A 24,102-nucleotide genomic window follows, 5' to 3' on the forward strand; every position below is an offset into this window, starting at 1 on the left:
AATTGATAATTGAGCACCAATAATAATTCAAAATAATTGTGCACCAAATCAACATACTAGAATGATTAGATTTGATGTTTTGATGTTTTTTTTTAAATATATATATTTTGCATATTGATTTCTCTAGTTGAAAGGTTTAACAAACCTAGATCAATATGGGTGCTAGGTGCTGACTAGAGGGTGACATTATGCAATAATTGAAAAGAAAAAAAAACTGACACTGATCAGCAAATTACAATTCAGTAGTTAAGTGTTGGTCCGACTGCATCAGCCACAACAAGACTGTTTATTACTGATTATTGATATTGGTTATTGATACCATATCACTGCACCCTACTACTGACCTTGGAATTAAACTCTGCTAGAAAGTCAAAGTGCTTCTTCAGGTCTGTTGCGAGAATGGCCTCGATAACTAGGAACCGAAAGCGCTTAAACTCAACGTGGTCCAAACTGCACAGGAAGTTGAACTCCGGCTGGGAAAGAAACAGGCTCCAGGCAGAGGCTGCATGGTGGTTCTCCAAAACTGAACGGTCATTATACAACACCGCCTGTGTGATGGAAAGAAGGATGAAGAAAAGAAGAGAGAAACATGGTGTGCATGAGTCAAGAGGTAACAAAATCATTGCTTATGGGCTGGTTTAACTTCTTGACACAACAGTGTGAAAACTAGATCAAAAACCAAAACTGTTAGTCAAGATGGCACCACACGTTTGCCACGGTGTGGAGCTCTCCCATTCTTTTGCTGTTTTTGTTTGTTTGTTCTGTGTTAGACTTTCTTTTACTATCAGTTTTACCAGAGACAAACTACTGGACATAAGGCAACACACACCAGACAAAAAATCAGTTTTTTGATTATTCAGACGCTTTGTTGGATGTTCTAGTCAGAGGGGCAGCGGTCCTGTTCAAACTCACGCTCAGACGGAAATATGGGAAGTGTGCCGGCAAGCTGGTTAAGCTCTGCAAATATAGTAGTATTCCTAGTATCCATCTAGCGAATCTCCGATCCCTTCCTAACAAAACGGATGAACTACTTCTCACCTGCACAAACAAGGACTTTTCACAGTGCATTGTGCTTCACTGAAACCTGGCTGAGTGGAGCCATTTCGGATAACGTGCTTCATCTGCCGGGCTTTCAGCTGATCAAAGTGGATTGCATAGCAGAGTTTACGGGGAAAACAAAAGGCGGTGGACTATGTTTCTACTTAAATGAAGGTTGGTGTTCGGATGTAACAACTGTGAAGAAGATGTGCTCTCCTAATTTATAGGCACTCTTCATAAAGTGTAAAACTTTTTCCTCTTTCATTCTACTAAATGTGTACATTCCTCCAGATGGGTGTGTGAGCACAGCAATGCAACAGCTGGCTGAACAAATAACTGAAACAGAGCAACAGTACCCAGACTCTCTTTTAATCATTCTATGGGGATTTTAATAAAGCAAATCTCTCCCGCGAACTGCCAAAATACACACAGCACGTTACATGTCCCACCAGAGACAGCAATATATTGGATCACTATTACACCATAATAAAGGATACATATTACTCTGTCCCACAGGCAGCTTTGCGACTCTCTGATCACTGCCTGGTTCATCTTATGCCGACCTACAGGCAGAAGCTGAAATCAGCTAAACCTGTACTAAGGACTGTAAAGAGATGGTCTAATGAAGCAGAGTGGGATTTACAAGCCTGCTTCGACTGTACTGACTGGAGTGTTTTTGAAGCTGCAGCCACCGATCTGGATGAGCTCACAGAGACTGTATCTTCATATATCAATTTCTGTGAGGATATGTGCATCTCTACCTGGTCATTCTTATCATTCAATAATGATAAACTGTTGTTTACTGGGAAACTCAAACAGCTTCGTCATGCCTAAGAGGATGCTTACAGAAGTGGGGGTAAATTCTTGCACAACCAGGCCAGAAACAGACTGACAAAAGAGATCAGAGTGGCAAAAAAAAGCTACTCTGAAAAGCTGAAAAACCAGTTGTCAGCCAACGACCCAACGTCAGTATGGACTGGTCTGAGGAACATCACTAAGTACATGCCACCAACTCAACAGTCTGTGCCGAATCAACAAGTGGCTGACGATCTTAATGTGTTTTACTGCCAGTTTGTAAAGCCCAGTCTACCACCCCACACCCATTCTGATCTGCACTTCCCACATTCACCTACACATCCTGCAACCCCCCCCTCCCACACCACCATTCAGCCTGTGCTTAAGGTCTGTGTACAGGATGTGAACCAGGTCTTCAGGAAGCAGAAGACTAAGAAAGCTTTAGGCCTGCACTGAGCTGACCAACTGGCCCCCATCTTTACATAGATCTTTAACAGATCACTGGAGCTATGTGAAGTCCCCTGCTGCTTCAAATGCTACACCATCATCCCGGTGCCCTCCCGCCCCCAAAAATCACTGTACTTAATGATTACAGACCTCTCGCTCTTACGTCTGTGGTCATGAAGTCATTTGAGAGACTGGTGTTGGCCTACCTGAAGGACATCACTGGACCCTTGCTAGATCCTCTTAAGTTGGCATACAGAGCAAACATGTTTGTGGACGATCCAGTCAACATAGGACTGCATTACATCCTGCAACACCTCAACAGACCTGGGAATTATGCAAAGGATCTTATTCGTGGACTTCAGTTCGGCCTTCAATACCATCATGCCTGACCTTCTCTCAGACAAACTGACCAAGCTCTCTGTGCCCATCCCAATCTATCAGTGGATCACCAGCTTCCTGACTGACAGGCAGCAGCTAGTGAGGCTGGGCAAACTTACATCCAGGTCTCTCACAATCAGCACTGGAACTCCTCAGGGTTGTGTTCTCTCCCCTCTGCTCTACTCCCTGTACACCAACGATTGCACCACTAAAGACCCCTCTGTCAAGCTCCTGAAGTTTGCGGACAACACTTCAGTCATTGGCCTCATCAAGGACAGAGACGAGTCTGCTTACAGACAGGAGGTTAAAGAGCTGGCTGTCTGATGCAGTAATAACAACCTGGATGAACACACTCAAAACAGTGGAGATGATCGTGGACCTCAGGAGGAACTGCCCTTCATTGCCCCCACTCACCAACATGAACAGCACTGTGACTGCAGTAGAGTCATTCAGGTTCCTGGGCACCACCATTTCTCAGGACTTGAAGTGGGACAATCATATTGATTCTATTGAATGTGAGCTCACAGTCCTCCTCTACCGAGCATTCTGCTCGCCAATGTCCAGTCTCTGGAGAATAAGATGGACAATCTTAGAGCCAGGATAAGTAACGGGACATAAGGGACTGTAACATCCTTTTTTTGTCTGAAACATGCTCATGACCTCGGTCCCGGACTCTGCTGTAACGCTGTCTGATAACTTCTCTGTTTTACGGATGGACAGAACAGCCGAGGCCGGTAAATCCAAAGGTGGAGGAGTGTGTTTCATGATTAACAAGAAATGGTGTGACCCCAGGAATATCTCCACTCCGTCACGCTCCTGCTTGGCTCATCTGGAACATCTATCCATTATTTGCCACCCATTCCATCTGCCCCGGGAGTTTTCATCGATCATCGTTACTGCTGTTTACATCCCACCACAAGCAGACACCGGCTTGGCTTTGTCTAAACTTCACGATTTGCTCAGCGGCTACATCAACAAACATCTTGACGCTGTTCTTTTCATCGCTGGGGACTTTAACAAAGCCAACCTCAGGCAGGTCATGCCAAACTTCTATCAACATGTATCCTGTCCAACCAGAGGTCCGAATACATTGGATCATTACTACTATCAGTTTAAAAATGCCTGCAAAGCCCGCTCACTACCGGCTTTTGGCAAATTGGACCACACCGGAATATAAACAAAGGCTCGTTCAAGAGGTGCGGAGGGTAGTGACGCGCTGGTCTGCCCACTCTAAAGCCATGCTACAGGCGGCTCTTGATGACATAGACTGGGACATGTTTCGGCCAAGTTCATCTGACGTCAGCAAGTTCACAGATGCAGCATTAAGCTTTGTAAACACGCTAGCCGAGCAAGCAACTGAAACAATAACTATAAGGACCTTCTCAAATCAGAAACCGTGGGTGGACAGAACAATCCGTGCTGCAGTAAAAAAACGCACTGCTGCACACAACGCCGGTCTTTTGTCGGAGAACAAAGCATCGTGCTATGCTCTCTGACGCGCAGTAAGAGCCGCCAAACTCCATTACAGGGGACGAATAGAGTCTAATTTACAGCTCAATGACTCCCGACACATGTGGCAGGAACTAAGGTCCATCTGTGCCTTTGGAAATAAAACCTCTGCAGAGGTGAGGGCAGATCCGTTGCTGGCTGACGAGTTAAACACTTTCTACGGCCACTTTGAAAACAATCTAAGCAGCGCAAGTCTGCTGATCAGCACATCAGGAAGCAGCAGTCAGAGAAGCGATAATCATGTAATCACTGTGTCGGGGGACGAGGTTCGGAGGGCCCTAAACCGAGTTAACGTCAGGAAAACAGCCAGACCTGATGGTATTTCTGGACGTGTTCTGAGGTCCTGCGCTGATCAACTCGCTGGTTTGTTTACATCCATCTTTAATGAGTCTCTTGCTACCTCGGTGGTTCCCACCCACAAATCTGTCATCATCCCTGTGTCTAAGAACAATAAACCCTCTTGTCTAAATGACTATCGCCCAGTTGCCCTCACATCAATAGTCATGAAGGTCTTTGAGGGACTGGTAAAAAATACATTTGCTCCTCCATCCTGGATACTTTAGACCCTCTTCAGTTTGCCAGCCTACCGCCCCAATAGATCCACTGAAGATGCCATCTCTCACATCCTGCACTCTTCTCTCACACACATTGACAGCAATAATGGGAACTATGTAAGGCAGCTATTTATCAACTATAGCTCAGCTTTCAATACTATAGTCCCCATCAAGCTTGCTTCTAAACTCATAGACCACGGTCTAAACTCTTCACTCTGCGAATGGATTCAAGACTTCCTCACCGGCAGACCTCAAGTGGTGAAAGTAGGCCAGTTCATCACCAGCTCCAGTAAACATCTCAGAGGACCTGACTTAGACTAACCACATTCAAACACAGGTTAATAAAGCCAGGCAAAGACTGTACCATCTGCGAAAGCTGAGGAAATTCAGCATCTTACCAGTAATCCTGAAAACTTTCTATTCAGGGACCATAGAAAGTATATCCAGTCAAGACTGCAAAGCCCTGCAGAGAGTTGTGCACTTAGCAGAGTGCATCTCAAGGTCTGGTCTCCATTCTCTGCAGGACAACTACCTCAAACGCTGCAAAAGCAGAGCTGTTAAATCATCAAGGACTACAACCACCCTAGTAACGGTCTTTTCACTTTGCTGCCATCTGGTAAACGCTTCCGTAGCCTGATGGCAAAAACCGAGAGACTTAGGAGGAGTTTCTTCCCCCCAAACCATCAGGCTCTTAAACTCAAAACCAGCCTCTTAACACTTAATCAGTAAGATATTCATCATTCTCTACCTCATATTGACATATTGACATTTTGACAGTGTCACAATCTGTTTGCACATTAGCCTCTTGCACATTCCTGTGTATCTTAATATTTAAGACTACAGTACAATGCACATATGGACATTTGCCTCTTGTACATTCCTGTGTATCTTAATATTTAAGACTACAGTATACTTTCATGTACATTATTTCTATTCAATTTTTAATTCTACAGTATCCATTTTTTTTCTTATATTTTTATTGTTTACTTTTATTTCATTCTTTCATACCTATATTTATGTAAATTTTCCTCTGTGTTGTATTCTTTAATAATTGCACTGTCCATGGAGCGGACCTGACTCACATTTCACTGCTGGTTATATATTCTCTATATAATCATGTATGTGATGAATAAAAATCTGGAATCTTGAACCTTGAAAAGGCCCAGCAGAGGTTTTACTTCCTTCGCCAGCTGAGAAAGTTCAACCTGCCACAGGAACTGCTCATAGAGTTCTACTGGGCCATCATTGAGTCTGACCTGTGTTCATCTATAACTGTTTGGTTCAGCTACCAAATCAGACATCAGAAGACAAGCGGACAGTGGACAGTCAGGACTGCTAAGAGGATTATTGGTGCCCCCCGCCCAACCTCCAAGAACTTTACACTTCCAGAGGGAGAAAAAGGGTTGCTAAAATCACTTTGGACTCCACACACCCAACACACTCCCTCTTTGAATTGTTGCCGTCTGGACGGTGCTACAGAGCACTGTGCACCAAAACGGCCAGACACAAGAAAAATTTTCCCCCAGGCCATATCCCAACTGAACACACATTAACACACCTCAGGACTGTTCTTCTGTAAATAACTCATCAAAACGTTCATCTGTAAATAGCACATATGCACATTCACAATTCAGTCTACTGACATTTTAGTTTTCCTGTATTTTATTACTACATTGTTATTTATAACCTATTGTCTATTCTCTTTATTATTAGCGTTTTTATTACCTTAAATGATATGTATGTCTGTACTATGATTGTGCTTTCTGTACTGGAAGCTACTGACACCTGTGTCAGTAAACCCACCTGGCAATAAAGCTCTTTCTGATTCTGATTCTATTCAGAAACAAATAAACCGTACAAATTCAAAAGATCTTCTAAACTATAATTTTAGGCATTGTTCATCACTTACCTGAGGAGCATTAGTGGCTACGAGAAAGGCATTTGTGCGACCAGGGTGATCATAGTCATGCATAGCAGCTGCTACATATAGTGCCATGAGTTCCAGCACAGGGATATTCCAGGCCAGACAGCCGTAACTGTCGTCCGAGAATGAGGAACTTTTGGAGGTGGCATATGCCACCCTGCCTGGGGAAATTCCACTGTCCGAATCTAATGAATACAAAGAGTGACCATGTATGAATAGTGGTGAAACACTATTACACATCCTTTCCAGGTGACAGTCCAATGGTGACACATGCAATCTAAATTTCTGAGCTTGCTTTATTTTAAAAATGTGAATTCACAATTTAAATGATCGGCTAATCATGTGACAGAGATTAGGCTATAATAATTTTCATATTATGACTAATAACTGAAAAATGGATAAATGATTTTAAAATTCTATTTTGTAAATACTAAAGCAATGTCTTTAAATGCTATAAGTGAATTTATACATCACAACATTATAATATACAGTAATGGAAATTCATTTTGAGATCTGCTTAAGGTTACAGTTAAGTTTTATTACATTTTTGGTGCTTTTAAAGATCAATTTTACGCAAGTTAAGATGACAGCAAAAGTAATCTACATAAAAATCAGGGGAAATGGTAATGTACAATGCCAAATATATTCAGTTTATTTACCTGATATTAAATAATCTATAATATCAGTCAATAATCAATTTGCAACCACAGAAAAATGCAGCATTTTTGTATGAAACCTATTTATTAAATTCATAATAATCATTTAAAAACATTTAGATGAAATTAGAAAAGATATTAAAGTAAATAAGATCTATATAAACAAATATATAAAATTTTCAGCAAATGAAATGTGAAGATCTGTTTTTTTTTGTATGTTTTCTTCGCTGTCAATTCAGACATAGGCCTTAATAAGTCACTAATAAAATAATAGAATCAAACACTGCAATTGCAATTAAGCTGATTTTACAGCAAACCAAATATTCTGAGACCATACTACATCTCTTTCCCCAAGATTTTTTGAATATTTTGCAACTCTGTACTTGAGCCAGCTAGTGAAGTCACTGGTCTCAGTGTGATTCAACACCTCTGCCTGCCAGAGGCTGCTGCGTGGAACAGCAGCAGAGTGACTCAGAGTGAACTCCATTTGAGAAATTACAAGGGCCATCAGCAGACTTAAAATAAGCCTCAGACATGCTGAGCCAGCAGCCACCTCAGATCTCAATAGCAAAAGAGGCTCTCTTATCGGACAGCATTTGCACGCTGGCTGTAATAACAAAGACCGGGCTATGGCTGTAATAACAAAGACAGTGGCTATGGTCTCTAATTTATTTCCGATAGATTGGGAGGTATGCAAGATATAGACATGACTGAAGATAGATGCTCTAACCTGAATCTCTCCATCATGTACTTCATATTATCGTTTTATCCAGTGCCTTATACAAGGGCACAATGATGCTAGACCATGACTTGACCATTGTGGGATTTAAACCTACAACTTTTAGTTACCAGTCCACAACACAACCCCACCTCAGTAACACCTGCAGATCTCAAAGTTTCTTGATGCCAAAACTATAATGGTGCATGAGAGTACAGGTTTACCTGTATCACTTCCCGTGACATGCTCATTATGAATCTGCTGAAAGCCTGGGATTGGCCGGGTGGTAAGATACCACACTGCATGAAGGACGTCAGTGGCATGGACACGGTTGTGATCTGAGGGGAGAACAGACAAAATACCAAGTTAACGCCTCACTGGAATTCTTTCTAACCATTCTCAGCTTCACAAGACACAAATCTTCACTGTGGTCCAATTTGAGAAATACTGGGACAATTCTAACCCAGTTTTCAAGTAACTTCAACAAGACTATTTTTTTATTCTCACAGGGGATATCACGATAGCCGTTCTCCAGAGCGCAAAAGTACGTCATGAATTCCCTCACAGGGATTTTGAAGATTTCTAACAGACCCGTGTCCTGGAACAAAGTGTACGCCACCTGAGAGAATGTAACAAACAGAACTTCATTAAGACAAGACAAGCAGTGAGCCATTGAGTCCCTGCAGATTCTTGTTTACTGGCACAGAGTATTGAGAAGGATCACTAGAATTACACTGAGCTAAATCTATGAAATGCCAGTCACATCAGATCAGACAATAAAAGTGTGCAATTGCTTGGATTTAATTAGCTAAAAGAGAACCATGCTTTCCACAAATGTGAAAAAAAAAAAAAACCTCTCAATTGCATTTTTTTTATTTTACTGAATTTGATTCCCAAAACTCAGGTCTTTCATTAGCTTAATCACTGCAACAGGATATTTTAATACATCTTTTAATACAGGACTTAAAGGGTTAGTCCACCCCAAAATAAAATTTTGTCATTAATCACTTACCCCCATGTCGTTCCAAACCCGTAAAAGCTTTGTTCATCTTCGGAACACAATTTAAGATATTTTGGATGAAAAACAGGAGGCTTGTGACTGTCCCATTAACTGCCAAGTAAATTACACTGTGAAGGTCCAGAAAAGTTTGAAAGACATTGTCAGAATAGTCCATCTGCCATCAGTGGTTCAACCGTAACGTTATGAAGTGACGAGAATACTTTTTGTAAGTGAAGAAAAGAAAAATAACGACTTTATCAATTATTCATCTCCTCTGAGTCTCTCCGCATCACCGTAGCGCCATCACACAGAATAACCGCTTTAACCAAACAGCACACATCCTTCTGTGTCAGAAGACAAGGTTGAATGCTACGGTTGAACCACTGATGGCAGACTCTGACTATTCTGACGATGTCTTTCATTCTTTACTGGACCTCGACAGTGTAATTTACTTAGCAGTTAATGGGACAGCCACAAGACTCCCGGTTTTCATCCAAAATATCTTAAATTGTGTTCCGAAGATGAACAAAGCTTTTACGGGTTTGAAACAACATGAGGGTAAGTGATTAATGACAACATTTTCATTTTGGGGTGGAGTATCCCTTTAATACTTAGTACAAAGCACTTACATAGCTGAGAATCCTGCCAGTCTTTCCTCCTGTCATCTCCATCAGCTCAAAGATCTGGAAGTTCCAGGTGTTGATCCTTTCCATGAGTTCTTCATGATCCACCAGAATAGAGTCCAACCTGAACTCCTCGTCTCCCTGCCAGTGATCAATCACAGTCAGCAGACAGAAGGTAGAAGGTTTTGCAGTAATCACAGCTTAGTTTTACAAGAAAAAAGTCATGCTTGGCATCTTTTCCAGAGATAACAATGAAAGTATTTTGTACCCCTTTGGACTGGACAATAAACTGAGGGTTTGCAGAGAGATCCACTCAAGAGCCACAGCTATAAATCCAGTAACCACATAATAATGCAAAAGCATGGGAATGCAAATAAGCACTCTGCTTCTAAACTCCACTCGGCTTGTTCAACAGCTGGCCACTTTAACAACTGCCAGATTGGCCAATAAAAGGAGTAGGAGAGCAGTGGAATCAAGGCGAGGGCATTTCAGGTTACGTGAAAGAAAAGCTCTACTCTTGCGGGGCTTTCTAAGGCGAAACAACACTTCATAAATTAAAACTACTCATCCACAAGCAACACTGGATCTCAATTTCAGTTCCTGAGGCAATGTATTAGACATTAATATAATGAAACCATGCAGGGATAAATGTGCGTGCTCTACCTCAGGATCCAATGAGGACTGCTCTGTACTGGAGGTCTGTTCCTCTTCCCCAGGCTGGCTATTTAGTTTTTCACCCGCTGTGTCTAGAATCCTCTCCTCCTGAGACTCTGCCTCCAAGCTCTCCTCTCGGATCAAGTTTTCCCCACCATACTCTGCTCCTTCAGCTAAGAAAGTGAGCAAAACCATCATTTTGAGTGATAAACCAAAGGATATACTCAGCAATGACTCTGTTGTGATAAATGGTGTTAGTGTCATAGCTTATTAACTTTACCTGAGCGTGTTCTTTGCATCTCATTGGCTGTTGTGTGATGGCCCTCAACCACCTCCACGCTGGCCACACCTTTCAGCATCTGTCGGCCACAACAAAAAAAAAAAAAAAAAAAAAAAGTTACAACCTAACTGAGAGAAGAGGAGAAGGGTTCAAGAAGTTACAGTACCTGGTGCACAAGGGGGTCGAGGCAGGAGCTCGATACTGTTGCTGGAACTCAGGTGAGCTCAGCGTGTAGCCCAGAGGTTTGTGCAGGTTTACGCTGGGCTTGGTAAGGAAATCAGCGGTGTCGGGGAACTCCACTGGAGAGCGTGTGACCAGAGAGGAGCTGGGAGCAGCAGGGGTACTGTGACTCGGGGAGCTGACGGGACTTAGGCTGGGAGAAGCACCTATAGACATGAAAATCAATATTTATTAATTTATCTTTTACCTATATTGTAATTTTGTAAATTAAATAAAAAAAAATTGAAAGTATTTAAAAAAAAAAAATTTATTCATTCATCCAAAAAAATATAATAATAATAATAATTCATACAATAACAATCAGATATATTCCTGCTATGATTTAATTTCTGAATAAATATTTTTTGTGGGCTTTAAGTCAAGATGGTGTAATAGTACAGAGACTGCTAAAAGGTCTGTAAAGGTCAGTATTAAAATACTGAAATTCCTGAAAAAGAAATCTTGGCATAAACCAAATATTAATCCTTGTCCGTCCAATTAAATAAGTGTGGTGTAGTCCACGTACTGTACAGGTGACCATTTCGTTGTCATGCAACAAGAAAACAACCAGAAAGGACCCCTTCAGACCCTCATGTTGTGTGTCAAGATCAGTGACCACTGACTTCCATTGTATGGACAAAAAACATGCAGGACATTTCTCAACTGTTTCTCAGCTGTTGATGTAATGCCACCTCCACAATTATGACATGTAAATCAGTCTGACTAATCTCATAACTTTTACATAATATTATATGCAAGGAAGGTTATTTCACTCTTGATGGGTGCAGACCTGGTCTTCTAGGTAGAGTGTGGCTGTAGGAGAGGGTGACGGAGGAGGATCTCTGTTTAGGAATAGTCAGCAAGTTGCTGTTGGGCCCATTAGAAACACAACACTGGCTGTAGGGTAAAAAAAAAGATAAATAAATGACAAAATGTGTTATAGCTGACATGATTACAATTTCACTGATAGCTGAAAGCATAATAAATTGACTTGACAAATCAAAATATTGAATACAAATGCAAGGTGGTATGGAACATTTTATGAATGACTTCTGTATCTATCTGTATTTTTAGGCTCTACTGTTATCTAATTTGCATTAGATGATGTTTCTTTAGGGATTCTCTGGGATCTGAGTCTGACAGATCTCTTTTTAACACTGCCACCTTGAGGGCAAACTGTAAAATGACAAAAGGCAGTGTCCCACTAAAACCTTAAATATTTGGTCATATTATATCATATTTGGTGACGACTACCAATCCACAGATACAAATGCACCCATGTCCCTGTCCTTGCCCGCCCCAGAGGAGTACAGAGAGTGCACTAAAGTGTAAGTCATGAGACAGTTTGACCTGTCTGACCTGCTGAGCTCAGAGTGAGATCTCTTTCCATTGGTGCGTTCCCAGCGTGAGGAGGCAGACTCCAGTGGGGGCAGAGAGGAAGAGGCTGAACTGCGCCTCAGCTGAGGGGTAGGGAGACTGTTCCTGCTGCTCAGACCCTGAAAGTACAAGGTCATTTAGGAAGTACTCAATAAGCAGGCGTGACTTACAGTGCACCAGTTACAGGAACAATACCTCTGGAGATCATAAAACCTCTGGTATTTCAAAAATTTCCAAATTTCCCACTGTATTCCTCACTTAGACCCAAGTTGAGGCAATATTTTAAAACACTCTCCTAAACTGCCTTCTCACCCTTTTCTCTCTCTCTCTCATTTGTAATATTAAAAAGTATTATTCAGTAAAGCGTTTCATTTGGATGGTTTGTGAAACTGTCAAACAGTTGCCCAAAATGTTTTTATTATTATTATTATCAATGTTAAAAAAAGTTCCTGCTTAATATTTTTGTGGAATCTGGGATATACTTTTCATCAGGATTCTTTGAAGAATAGAATGGAAATGTAAAAATAAATCATTTGTATTATAAATGTCAATTTTGACAAATGTACAGCGTTCTTTCTGAAAAAGAATATATATATTAATATAATTATTATATATAATATTATATATATTAATATTATTTCATAGAAAAAAATCAAAATCTTACTGGCTCCAAACTTTTGAATGATAGTGTACATTTGTACCAATTGTTATCAGTTGATATTAGAATTTTTTTTTTCTTTTTCATTTATTGGTGTTGTCTATATTGGATATACAATGGTTCATAATGAAAATTTAATTGTGCCACATTTCCCATATTATTAAAGTATTTAACTTTTAAGTACAATAACACTGTAACACTGTTAAAGGGATACTCCACCCCAAAATGAAAATTATGTCATTAATCACTTACCCCCCTGTCGTTCCAAACCCGTAAAAGCTCCGTATGCTGCGTATGCTCATCTGTATCACCCGTGCCACAAGGATGCACTGTTTTCTTTCAAATCAAAGCTAAATACACGTAGAAACAGTGTATCCTTGTGGCGCTGATGATACAGAAGAGCAGACGCAGCATACAGTGATATGGAGAGACACAGAGGAGACTGTTGACAAAGGAATTGTTGAATAAAGTTGTTATTTTTGTTTTCTTCGCTTACAAAAAGTGTTCCCGTCGCTTCATATAACCCAGATTGCACGTCTGATGGCAGATGGAGTATTCTGATGACGACTTTCATACCTTTTATGGACCTTGACACTGATATTTACTTGGAGGTCTATGGGACAGTAACAGGCCTCCCAGGTTTCATCCAAAATATCTTAAATTGTGTTCCGAAGATGAACAAAGCTTTTACGGGTTTGGAACGACATGGTTTAATTAATGACAGAATTTTCATTTTGGGGTGGAGTGCAAATGACATAATAAATATCCGACTGTAATTTATAATGCTGTGATGCCTAAATTCACTTTAAGCACTGATTTTACTTTTTAATATTTAAATAGTAATTTATTTAGACAAAATAGTACATAATTGACTTTTTTCATCAGTAATCAGCCATAACATGTATATAATTATCAGCTTACCAGCACTGGCCATAATTTTAATAGCAGTGCACAGAAAAATACCTTAAATTCTAAAATTATCATTATTATTAATTATAATCAATGGATATGTTTATACTTAAATATATAACTATTGGCCCTTGAGCAACAACAATATAGCAGAGCTACTTTTTTTTAGTAGCTTGTGTGTAGCTGACTACTTTTTTAAGAGTGTAGCTTGACTGCAGTTACACTACTTCAAATTATGAGTGACTTATAGCTCAGCAAGGATCCCCAACACTGCTGCTCATCTACCTTCAGTGGCTTTCTCTCTCCTCTATCTGAGGGGTCTTCTATCTCAGCGCAGGGGTAGAAGCCAGGGAAGGGGGTGAAGGGGTTGACCCGGGGCCGGCAGGACCCAGAGAAAGTTCCCATGAGGCTGCTGACACTCCGCAGTGAGGAGAGCACGTGGGGTGAGAGAGACGGGTCCACCAGCAGGTCTGAGACCAGGTTCCTGGCCTCGTTTATCACAGAGAGATCCACGCCACTCCCACTCACTGCACCCTAAGTACACAAAAAGCACATATTAACAACATCTATACAGTAGAATGCAAAATCAGGAAATTGCTGCATAAAGAAGCAGAGATTTACCATGTACATATCTGTTTTTGAGACATCTACTGCCTCCTTGTGGTCATTTAGAAGTACAGCAGGATTTTAAACATTTACCTTTACATTTGCATTTGGCAGACACTTTTCCCCAAAGTGACTTACATTGCATTAAAGCTACACATTTGATCAGTTAATGCATTCCCTGGGAATCAAATCTATGACTTTGGCATTGTTACAATGTTTGAGCTACAGGAACGCTACAGCATGCCATCCCACTGCTCCAGACTTGTGCCAGTAGTAACTGTAGCAAAGAATGACTCATTCTCGGAGCCATCCATTTGATAATTCCAGCCAAGTAGCAGAGACAGTTTTTGATTATATCCACTCAGCGGAAAAAAGGAACCGTTCATAATGATATTACAGGAAGAACTCTGGGTATCTTTAAACTCAGCTAGTCTTAATCCATTTTCAGCCTTGTGTGCACATGCTGCGCTCATTTTATTGATTGTGTTTAATTCAGACCTACATCATTTTTTTGAAGGGGGGTGGTTGTTTTGATAAAAGTAATAAAGTAGAGTGGCAGCACTGCTGCAACCTGCATGTGTGCATGCTAACACGTGTGTGGTAAAAGTGCACAGCGAGCATTTCCTCCAGGCTTTGACGTCATTTGGCAAGCTTTATGTGAGCCAGAATGAGGGTTATCCACTTGCAGGTCAGCCGAAGTAATGCGCAGCGGGCAGATGGAGGGGCTACAGGCCTCAGCATGCTAACAGGCTACAAACTGTCCTCAGATGGACGATATGAGGCTCATTCAGACATAAAGAAAGTGAGATGAGATGCTGGTCTATATGTAAAGGAAAACAAAGATTACTCTCTTATTCTGGGCTGTATATAAAGCATAATAAAATAAAATTCACACACAACTAATATAATATAATATAATATAATATAATGTAATATTATATAATATACAGTATTTATAAAACATAAATGTATTTAACATTTAGAACCAGACATTCTGAATGAATGATTACTATAAAAAGGAAAAATCACATTAGAAATTCATTATACCAACATTTTTTATATACATTTTATTAAATTATTTCCATTTTATACATTCGTTAACACTTTACAATAAGGTTCCATTAGTTAATGTTAGTTAATGTGTAAACTAATAAGAACAAACAATGAACAATACATTTATTACAGTATTTATTCATCTTTGTTCATGTTAGTTAATGAAAATACAGTTGTTCACTGTTAGTTCATGTTAATTCACAGTGCATTAACTAATGTTAACAAGCACAACTTATGATTTTAATAATGCATTAGTAAATTAACATTAGCTAAGATTAATAAATGCTGTAGAAGTATAGTTCATTCTTAGTTCATGTTAAATAACATAGTAAACTAATGTTAACTAATGAACCTTATTGTAAAGTGTTACCAATGGAAGAACATCACAAAGGTTCATAAAAAGTCAAATAAAAACAAACATACTTGAGTGGCCTGGATATTGGCTAGTTGAGCAAGAATGTCACGGGACTGCACTTACCTAATAAACCTTACATAAATTGTGCTGATGAAATACTGAAACGTGTCGAACAGCTAAACAGGAGTAGAACTGACCTGATATTGTGGCTTGTACCATTGTTTCAGGTCCCAGTCCCACAGGATCATCTAAAGGACACAAAACAAAGCACATTTCATTCACAACTGCCACCCTGCACAAAACCTATGGAAAGTTAAGACAAAGCAGCAGCTAAATGAGTTATTTTTACATTGCTGAAGTGCCTATAACCATGTAAAAATAAACACATTTCTAGGTATTGGTATGAACAACCATTTGATGTGTGAGTGAATGTTTTGTCAACACCTGAGCAATGCTTCTTGTGTGCTGAAAGCTGCTGAACGAAAACCTTTCTGGTGCTTGCAGGGTAAAAAAAAGAAAAAGAAAAGAAAACCACTGTAACCACAATGAGACGTCAACAATAGCGCTCGCAGATCTTATCTAGCCAAACTACGTCATTTGACTCCATTTCCACGTTATCTGTCTCAGAGGCTCAGAGGAAAGTCACCCAACAGAAGCCAAGTCCCACAACACTATCACCAAGATAGTTCGCAGACTGTGTCTGTTTTCTGGTGCCATGGAGTTAGCAAAGCAACTTTTACAGTTAATCTGAAAAACAAGTTGTCTAAATATATTACATTTACATTTATGCATTTAGCAGACGCTTTTATCAGAAGTGACTTACAGTGCATTAAGGCTATACATTTTATATATGATTGATTAAAAATATGATCAAATGGTCTTGCAGCCTTTTGAAAATTTAACTAATCCATTATATACCAAATTAGAGGCCCAAACCTCAAAACAAACTTGCACAAGTCACAATCAACACATTTAGCAACAAAACAAATAGTATAGATTTTAGGTGCTATAACTAATAAGTAAATACATTTCTGGCAGTTTATATTATATTTTTGCAACACAGAAATTCTACAGTCCTACAAAGTGATAAATTATTATTTTTTAAAAGGACAAATATTCCATGCAGTTTTATGTCCTCATATTAATTAGAAGATAGCATGTAGGCCTATACTTTTATAAAAACAAGCGTTATCTTATCATTTATTTATTTATTTATTTTGCACAGAGTCTGGTTTACTTCTGGTTACCACAAAAAAGGGAGATAAAATCTTTTCTTTAAGGGATGTGGAAAACTTTTTTTTAGGGAACACTGGCATAAATGAATTTAGCAACAAAGCAAACACCAATTAACAAGAGTTCAACATCATTATCAAAACAGAGACATGTCACAGTTCACAAATCAGCCAAGCAAAGTTTGAGAGAGTTCTCGGCCAACAAGGGCTCATATGTAAGCGGTCGCCATGTTAAACTCAAAGTCACTGTAGCTGAATGGCAGTGCAGAGTAAAACCACATGGGGGAGTACTGGTGATATCCACGAGGAGAGCCTGGTTTCTCCACACAACAGACAAAGCAGAAGTCCCCAGCACCTGCGCTGGCCATGTCATGTGTCACTTCCAGCAGCTCTGATCTTTAAAACCAGCAGCACTCTTAGGCACTCAGATCTGTCCAAAAGACATGACCACAGACTCAGAGAGCGACAGTTGGAGTTGATCGAAACACACTCACCTGTTTTAACTGAATAAAAAAAAAAACCAAAAAAAAAAAAAAAAAAACCAATAAACCATCCCAAGACACAAAAGACGACTCATTGGAGTTCAAATGACTTAATTCCATGTCTGGAATGGGATTTAATTATGATGTGGACACAGTGGCCTCTTGCTCTCAAATCAGATGTTTTTCTGATCAGACAGAGATGATCACACGGTTAGCTGTCAGCATCTTAACGCCATCAGACATTTAGTATGGCAAATAAGCTCTACCATGGCAACCTGAGAGAGGCCAGCAAACAATAGTACAAACGTCATTGCAACCAGGATGGCGGGAGATAGACAGAAGAGAAACGTGTCAGAAAAGGTGTCTGATGCCTTCTCTCTCATTCACAGGGAAGGTTTTGTGGGTCAGAATGACCACTTAACATCAGACTGGTCACATACGTTCCCATTAAATCAAGCATGTGGCATCGAGCTACATACGTACATGAACACAGACTCGAGTCTCACCCCCTCTGAATGCCACACAATGTCACAGAGTTACACAGAGCAAATCTCTCTACTTTTGTTCTTTATGGTCTGTTGAGCTAGTAAACTTCACAGATGGGACAGAGATTAACAGAAGAATAAAGGTGGGTCAGTTTCATAAAATCTGCTTCCTTGAATATGTTAAAATATTTTGACTCTGGTATGCCTGGTATTAAGATCTGTTTGGGTGAAGTGAACAGCATTAAATGCAGGTGTAATAAATGGGGTCCAAAAAGTTTTGTGAGCTAACTCGTACATCTTTGAAAATGCATGTGCTCACACATTGCATTTGGAGCGTAACTGCTAATCCATCCTGATACAGTACCATTCAAAAGGTCTTTAAGATTTTAGTGAGGTGTGGGTTACACTGATCAAAAGTGACAGTAAAGAAATTGTTTCTACAAAATAAATCAATAAATAAACAGCAAAACTTTTTTTCAACGTTCATAACGATACTGTACTTTTTATAAGCAAATTAGCATATTAGAATGATTTCTGAAGGATCATGTGACACTGAAGACTGGAGTAATGGCCACATTAAAAATTCTGCATTGCCATCACAGAAATGACTTACATTTTAAAATGTATTCATATTAAATCAGAAAATAGTTTAAATTGAAATAATATTTCACTATGTTAGTGTTTTTACACTATTTTAGACCTAGTAAATGCCGCCTTGGTGAGCATAAGAGTCTCCTTTGAAAAATATTTTAGATAAATTAACTGATGTTGAGATGCAGTGAGACAGCTGAGGTAAAGTTAACACAGATACTCTTTTTAAAAAGACAATTCCAATTACAAACATCAAGTTTGTTTTTAGATTAAAATAACACTATGCAGACTTTCCTTGTACACTCTGACGTAGTCAGTGATGTATGTAGTCATGAAATCAGAGACTCTCCCCTTGAAATCCGATCACAAGTGGTCACAGGAGACGCACTTAAGATTCATGTAACTACTAGGTGTAAACACCTGTAAAAAGTTTAAACATATTGTCTTTCCTTAACTCCATGTGAGTGTGCAATCTCAATCACTATTTTCAAAAAAGTGTCAAATATTAAATAAAGTAAAAAAAAAAAAAGAAGAACTTACGAATCTCATGAATATTGATAACTGTATTACAACTGTAATACTGTAAAATATATTATAATTTAATATAACTGTTTTCTATCTTAATGTATTTTAAAATGTTGTAATTTCCATATTCTTGTGATGGTAAAGCTACATTTTCAGCAGTCATTACTCCAGTCTTCAGTGTAACATGATCTTTCATTGTAATATGCTGATTTGGTGCTCAAGAAACCTTTATTATTATTAATGTTGATAACAAATATTTTTGTGGAAACTGTGATACATTTTTCAGGGTTCCTTGATAAATAAAAAGTTCAAAAGAACAGCATATTATTTAAAATGGAACATTTTTTAACAAATGTAAAAAGTCTTTGCTGACACTTGCATCCTGATGAATAAAATTATAAATTTCTCTAAAAAATAAAAATTGTATTGACAAACTGTATTTAATCCATTTTTATAAAAACAGATTAAGACAGAAAAAAAAAATCATCTCTGGACTCACTGAATATTTTTTTCTTATTAAAATACAAGCAAAAACCAGCAGTCAAAACACCCATACATGTACATGCGTAGAAATACACTTCCTTAATCCGACCCACATGCAAAACAGAGCCTTGTTCTTTTAAGAACAGAAAACCTGCATTGTGGGAAAAATGTGTCATACACTACTTGCATTACAAAGCAACGAAACAGTTAAAACACTCAAAAGTAGACTCTAGTCTACAGACATTCGCCTACATAAGGTCAAAGACATCATGCTTTGCGTAAACCTAATGCTAACACATATGACATGTGGGAACTGTGGTGACAATGAGATTAAATAAAAATGAGTTGTCAACAATACTAAAAAAAAAAACTGAACTTCCGCTACTAAATTGTCACTACGAGAGCATCAGTGTGAGATGGAGAGTATAAGAGCATTGTGTGTTTGAGAGAATCTCAGTCGAGTGGCTAAATAACTGCACACCATCTGAAACCAAGAGGCCAACCAGGGCTGGCCAAACAAAAACAGCATCATAAAAGCCACAGCACAACACACAACAGACCAGCCAGTGAACCAGAACAACAAACCAACCGCTAATGAACACAGATCACTTTACATGCAGAGAGACAGGGTTAGAGAGACAGAAGAAAAACATCAGTCTGTATGGCATGATTTTATAAAAAGGAGAAACCTGTCTTATTTGATTTAAAACACAGCAAACAGTTTGGTGAAGTTTGTTATAAGCAAATGCTGCATGATCTAAGATTAAAGACAATGAAAATATGCCCCGATATGCAACACAGGAAATGACAAGCATGTATATTGATACCATGTACGAGTGACTTTGAAAGCTTTTCCCGTAACACATTACAACAGGCTTCTATATGTTAACATTGTGTAATGCAATAAATTAGAAACATTCAAAATAGAAACAGTTATTTTAAATTGTAATAATATTTCAAAATATTACGGTTTTACTGTATTTTTGATTAAGACTAAGGATTTGTGTAGCCTTGGTGAGCAGACACTTCAAAAACAATAATAAAAAATGCAATCCCAACCTTTTGAATGGCAGAGTATATACAACAAAAATAGATCAAAGTAAAGATTTTAGCATATAAGGTGGTTCACAAAAAAAGGGGGGGGAAAACCCTGGGTTAGTATGGAGTAATAAAAATGCCAGGACTAATATTTAAAACGTATGCCACCAAAAATACCATGAGGTCCGTATGTACAAAACGATGAGTGATTTCAAATAGCCCTATCATGGATGTAGCAAAAGTGTGTGTGTAACAGAGACGAATGTGTCCCAGTTTGTGTTCCTGTGGGTGTCAGAGAGCTGACGTCAGTGCAGGCTAACGCCCCTCACGGCTCAGCTTTTCTGCAGCAGCTGTGAGTGTGGGAAAGTCCTGGCTACTCTGCAGTCAACTCCAGCCAGTCTCACAAAGACAAGGTCACTGGCCATTTCTCAAGTCTCATCTGACCCCTAGAGACGATCGTATTTCATATACAACATTATGACTTTTCGGCTGCATTGATCTGAACTGCACATTTCATGTTCTCCAGGAAAAGGTTCTGCATGAAATCACACGTTGAAGAATACATTTTAATCAATTCTGATTTTTCATTAAGCAACACCACAAAATCAAGAGTGCTTCCACTTAAAAAAGGAACTAGTGAAAAAGCATCTCACACCCTATTAATTAATGAATCCATGTGTGTACAGCAACCTGAATCATTTTTATGTGCCAAACATAATTATCTGACAGATATTTACCCAAGCATCTCCAATATCAATGCTTTGGTCCTTGAACTTGGGTACAACCCACCCTTAATGGCTCACAGTCCTGGTCATTACAGAGTTATGCCGTCTTCTGGAAAGCAGTCAGTGACTTCATGCCGAGCAGTGATTATGTCTGGCTCTCAGTGGCTGGTGTCAGGACTCTGACAGACAGGAGAGAGACTGGGGAAGAGGGTTATGCTATCAAGTGGATCTGGCAGGCCTGTGGAACATTCCCTTTGTGGAGGGGAATAAGGAGATACCGCACCGTCCTGTGCTTTTCACATGGGAGCATCACCTCTCTCCAAACTACTGAGGGTAGTTAAAGATACAGACCAACCGGCTACAAGCTTCCAATGTTCCATTTGGCCGAAAAGCTTTGATGGTGATTGTGTGATTACAGTCTTCCAGGAAATGATGCAAGTCATTATAAGGTGCTCTAAAACAAAGATGCTGTAAATGGGTTGATGCATCAGTTGCAGTTTCATAAATTATTAAAACTGGTTATGGGGTGATAATGGAAAGTCATTCCAAAGGGAGGGTTTGAAAGCATTTCCCCACAATGGCGTCATGATGATTTTGATGGCTTTTCTTCTCTCTTCAGTAAAGACAATGGTCTTCAAAATGGCTCATTGTCTCTTTTTGCAAAACATGACAATCTAAACATCACAAGAACTAATCTGATTTGGGTCTGGAACACAGTTAAGCTCTAAGACATGTTCCAGTTTATTGTGTGTTGTTGTCTTGGTCTCAGTCTGAGCTTACTAGCGTCTGCTTTAGCCATCGGCATTTGTTTTGATATTACTGTAGGGGGGCTGTGGGGGTGGGGTTATTCAGTGGTCAGCCAGGGTATCTGATTTGCTAGACTAGGAGGAAGGGAATCCTGTCCTGTCTAGGGATGTGCAAAACCATATATCTGAAAACAAATGTTAGAAAGGACTGTTTTTCAAAAAGGATTTTTTTTAGCCTTTTGACACACTATCTTAAAAACAATACTGATGGTGGGGTACTGATAATGTCGCCAAAAATAAATTAATATATACAAATTTTTAAACATCTATATTTACTTCATATACAATACTGGTCAGAGGTTTGGGGTAAGATTGTACGTTTTTGAAAAAGTCTCTTAAGCTCACCAAGGCTGTACTTTATCAAAATTAGAGTAAAAACAGTAACATTGTGAAACAAAAATAACTTAATCTCTTTTAAATTTATTTTAAATATAATTTATAATTGTGTTGGCAAAGCTGCATTTTCAGCAGTCATTACTTCAGCCTTCAGTGTCACATGATCCTTCAGAAATCATTCTAATATGCTGATTTGCTGCTCTTCTTATCAATGTTGAAAACAGTAGTACTGCTTAATATTTTTGTGGAAACTGTGATACTTTTTTTTCATGATTCTGTGATGAATAAAGTTCAAAAGAACAGCATTCATTTGAAATAGAAAAAGGTTGTAACAACAGTCTTTCTAAGAGTCACTTTTGATCAAATGAATGTGTCATTGCTGAATGAAAGTATTATATACATATATACTGCGTACATAACACAGTTTTTTTCTGCATTATACATATGATATGAGCAGAACTCTTGAAAAGCAAAATGGAAAAGTGTCATAACAGTCAAATGCTAATCGCCGGCCAGCAGCCACAAAAGTCGCTGTCATGCCCCCCTCGCAAACCAACCAGAACCCAATCACACCAGAGTGGGTGCTATGAAAAGGTGGGGAGGCTTTATGGTGTCATCAGGGCAGCCCTGGAGTTTGGCTGCCCTCTCTTTCGCCCTGCCTCTGCACACAGCTGGCTGGCTGCACAGCACCACTTTGCCCCTCCGCTGTCTTGGCACAGCTAAGAGCAAAGAGCTCCAAAGTGACTGCTCTTTTTTTTAGGGCTGAAATTAAAATCCTGCTCTGAAGTGAGACTGGGAGAGCAGTGAATACAGTGTATCTGAGTGTGTGATGGATCTCCGACACTGCTGACACAGAAGGCACTCAAGGGAAAGAAAGCAATAGTTCATCACTGTTTGTGTGCGCTGATATGATCAAATATACATATAAATAATGCGCATTTAAGCACGCATTTAAATGGCACAACCCAGCTGCTGAGCGTCTCTGATTTACAGTTCACCTCTCTGGGGTCACCTGTCTCCAACACAAACAGATGCTGCTGACGCAAACCAGTTCAGTCCACAGTGTTCCTCTGTCACAACACCACCATTCCAAGAACCCTAACAGGAAACATAGTGGAAGACGCCAGGGCTGAACCCTGGAGGAGAGAACAAGGGTTTCCCAAAGGTTGGCCTTGCCTCGTGCAATCAAGCTCGTGTAAGTGTGCCACCTGGAGAATGAAACTCGAGCCAGTTGAACAGTAAATCTGTGCAGAAAGTTGTGTGTCCTTTAGAAATCCTGGCTCTGAACCTGCTGACAGTGTGTTGCATTTTCCACTCACTTAAGTCACACTACCTCCATCAAATCCTACTCCTGGACTGGATTTTTCAGAGCTCTTCCAAATTCCAGCACAGAGACGGTTGGGAGGTGTCATTAGTATTGGGACTTCTTGTTTAAAATTGATCTGTGATTCTGATAAGAAGTTACAGCAAATAAAACTGACTAAACTGATCAAATTTTAATAATCAGCCTAAAGAAAACTGACAAATTAAAGGAAACTGTGAAATACAGTCTACACCAAAGCATAAATCCTTCTGTAAAAGACTTTCAGAATTTCTGTTTTAACAAAGTTTGGGTTAAGTGTATTAAATAAACAATATTACATGAA

The 24,102-nt window shown here is 39.4% G+C and overlaps 1 protein-coding gene across 1 annotated transcript in view; it reads right to left on the reverse strand.

The window, feature by feature from the left end:
- LOC109093852 (cGMP-inhibited 3',5'-cyclic phosphodiesterase B-like) overlaps positions 1-24,102 on the reverse strand; it is a 58,764-nt gene that overhangs the window by 5,007 nt on the left and 29,655 nt on the right. The window contains exons 2-13 of the mRNA XM_042759972.1: positions 15,951-16,001; positions 14,025-14,273; positions 12,155-12,291; positions 11,586-11,692; positions 10,743-10,962; positions 10,577-10,668; positions 10,306-10,469; positions 9,649-9,783; positions 8,527-8,638; positions 8,244-8,357; positions 6,631-6,830; positions 345-548 (exon numbers count right to left, since the gene is read on the reverse strand). Of these exons, the coding sequence (XP_042615906.1) occupies positions 345-548; positions 6,631-6,830; positions 8,244-8,357; positions 8,527-8,638; positions 9,649-9,783; positions 10,306-10,469; positions 10,577-10,668; positions 10,743-10,962; positions 11,586-11,692; positions 12,155-12,291; positions 14,025-14,273; positions 15,951-16,001 (1,785 nt within the window). The remainder of the gene's footprint in view (positions 1-344; positions 549-6,630; positions 6,831-8,243; positions 8,358-8,526; positions 8,639-9,648; positions 9,784-10,305; positions 10,470-10,576; positions 10,669-10,742; positions 10,963-11,585; positions 11,693-12,154; positions 12,292-14,024; positions 14,274-15,950; positions 16,002-24,102) is intronic.

Source organism: Cyprinus carpio, chromosome A7, assembly GCF_018340385.1.
Source record: "Cyprinus carpio isolate SPL01 chromosome A7, ASM1834038v1, whole genome shotgun sequence".
NCBI lineage: Eukaryota > Metazoa > Chordata > Actinopteri > Cypriniformes > Cyprinidae > Cyprinus > Cyprinus carpio.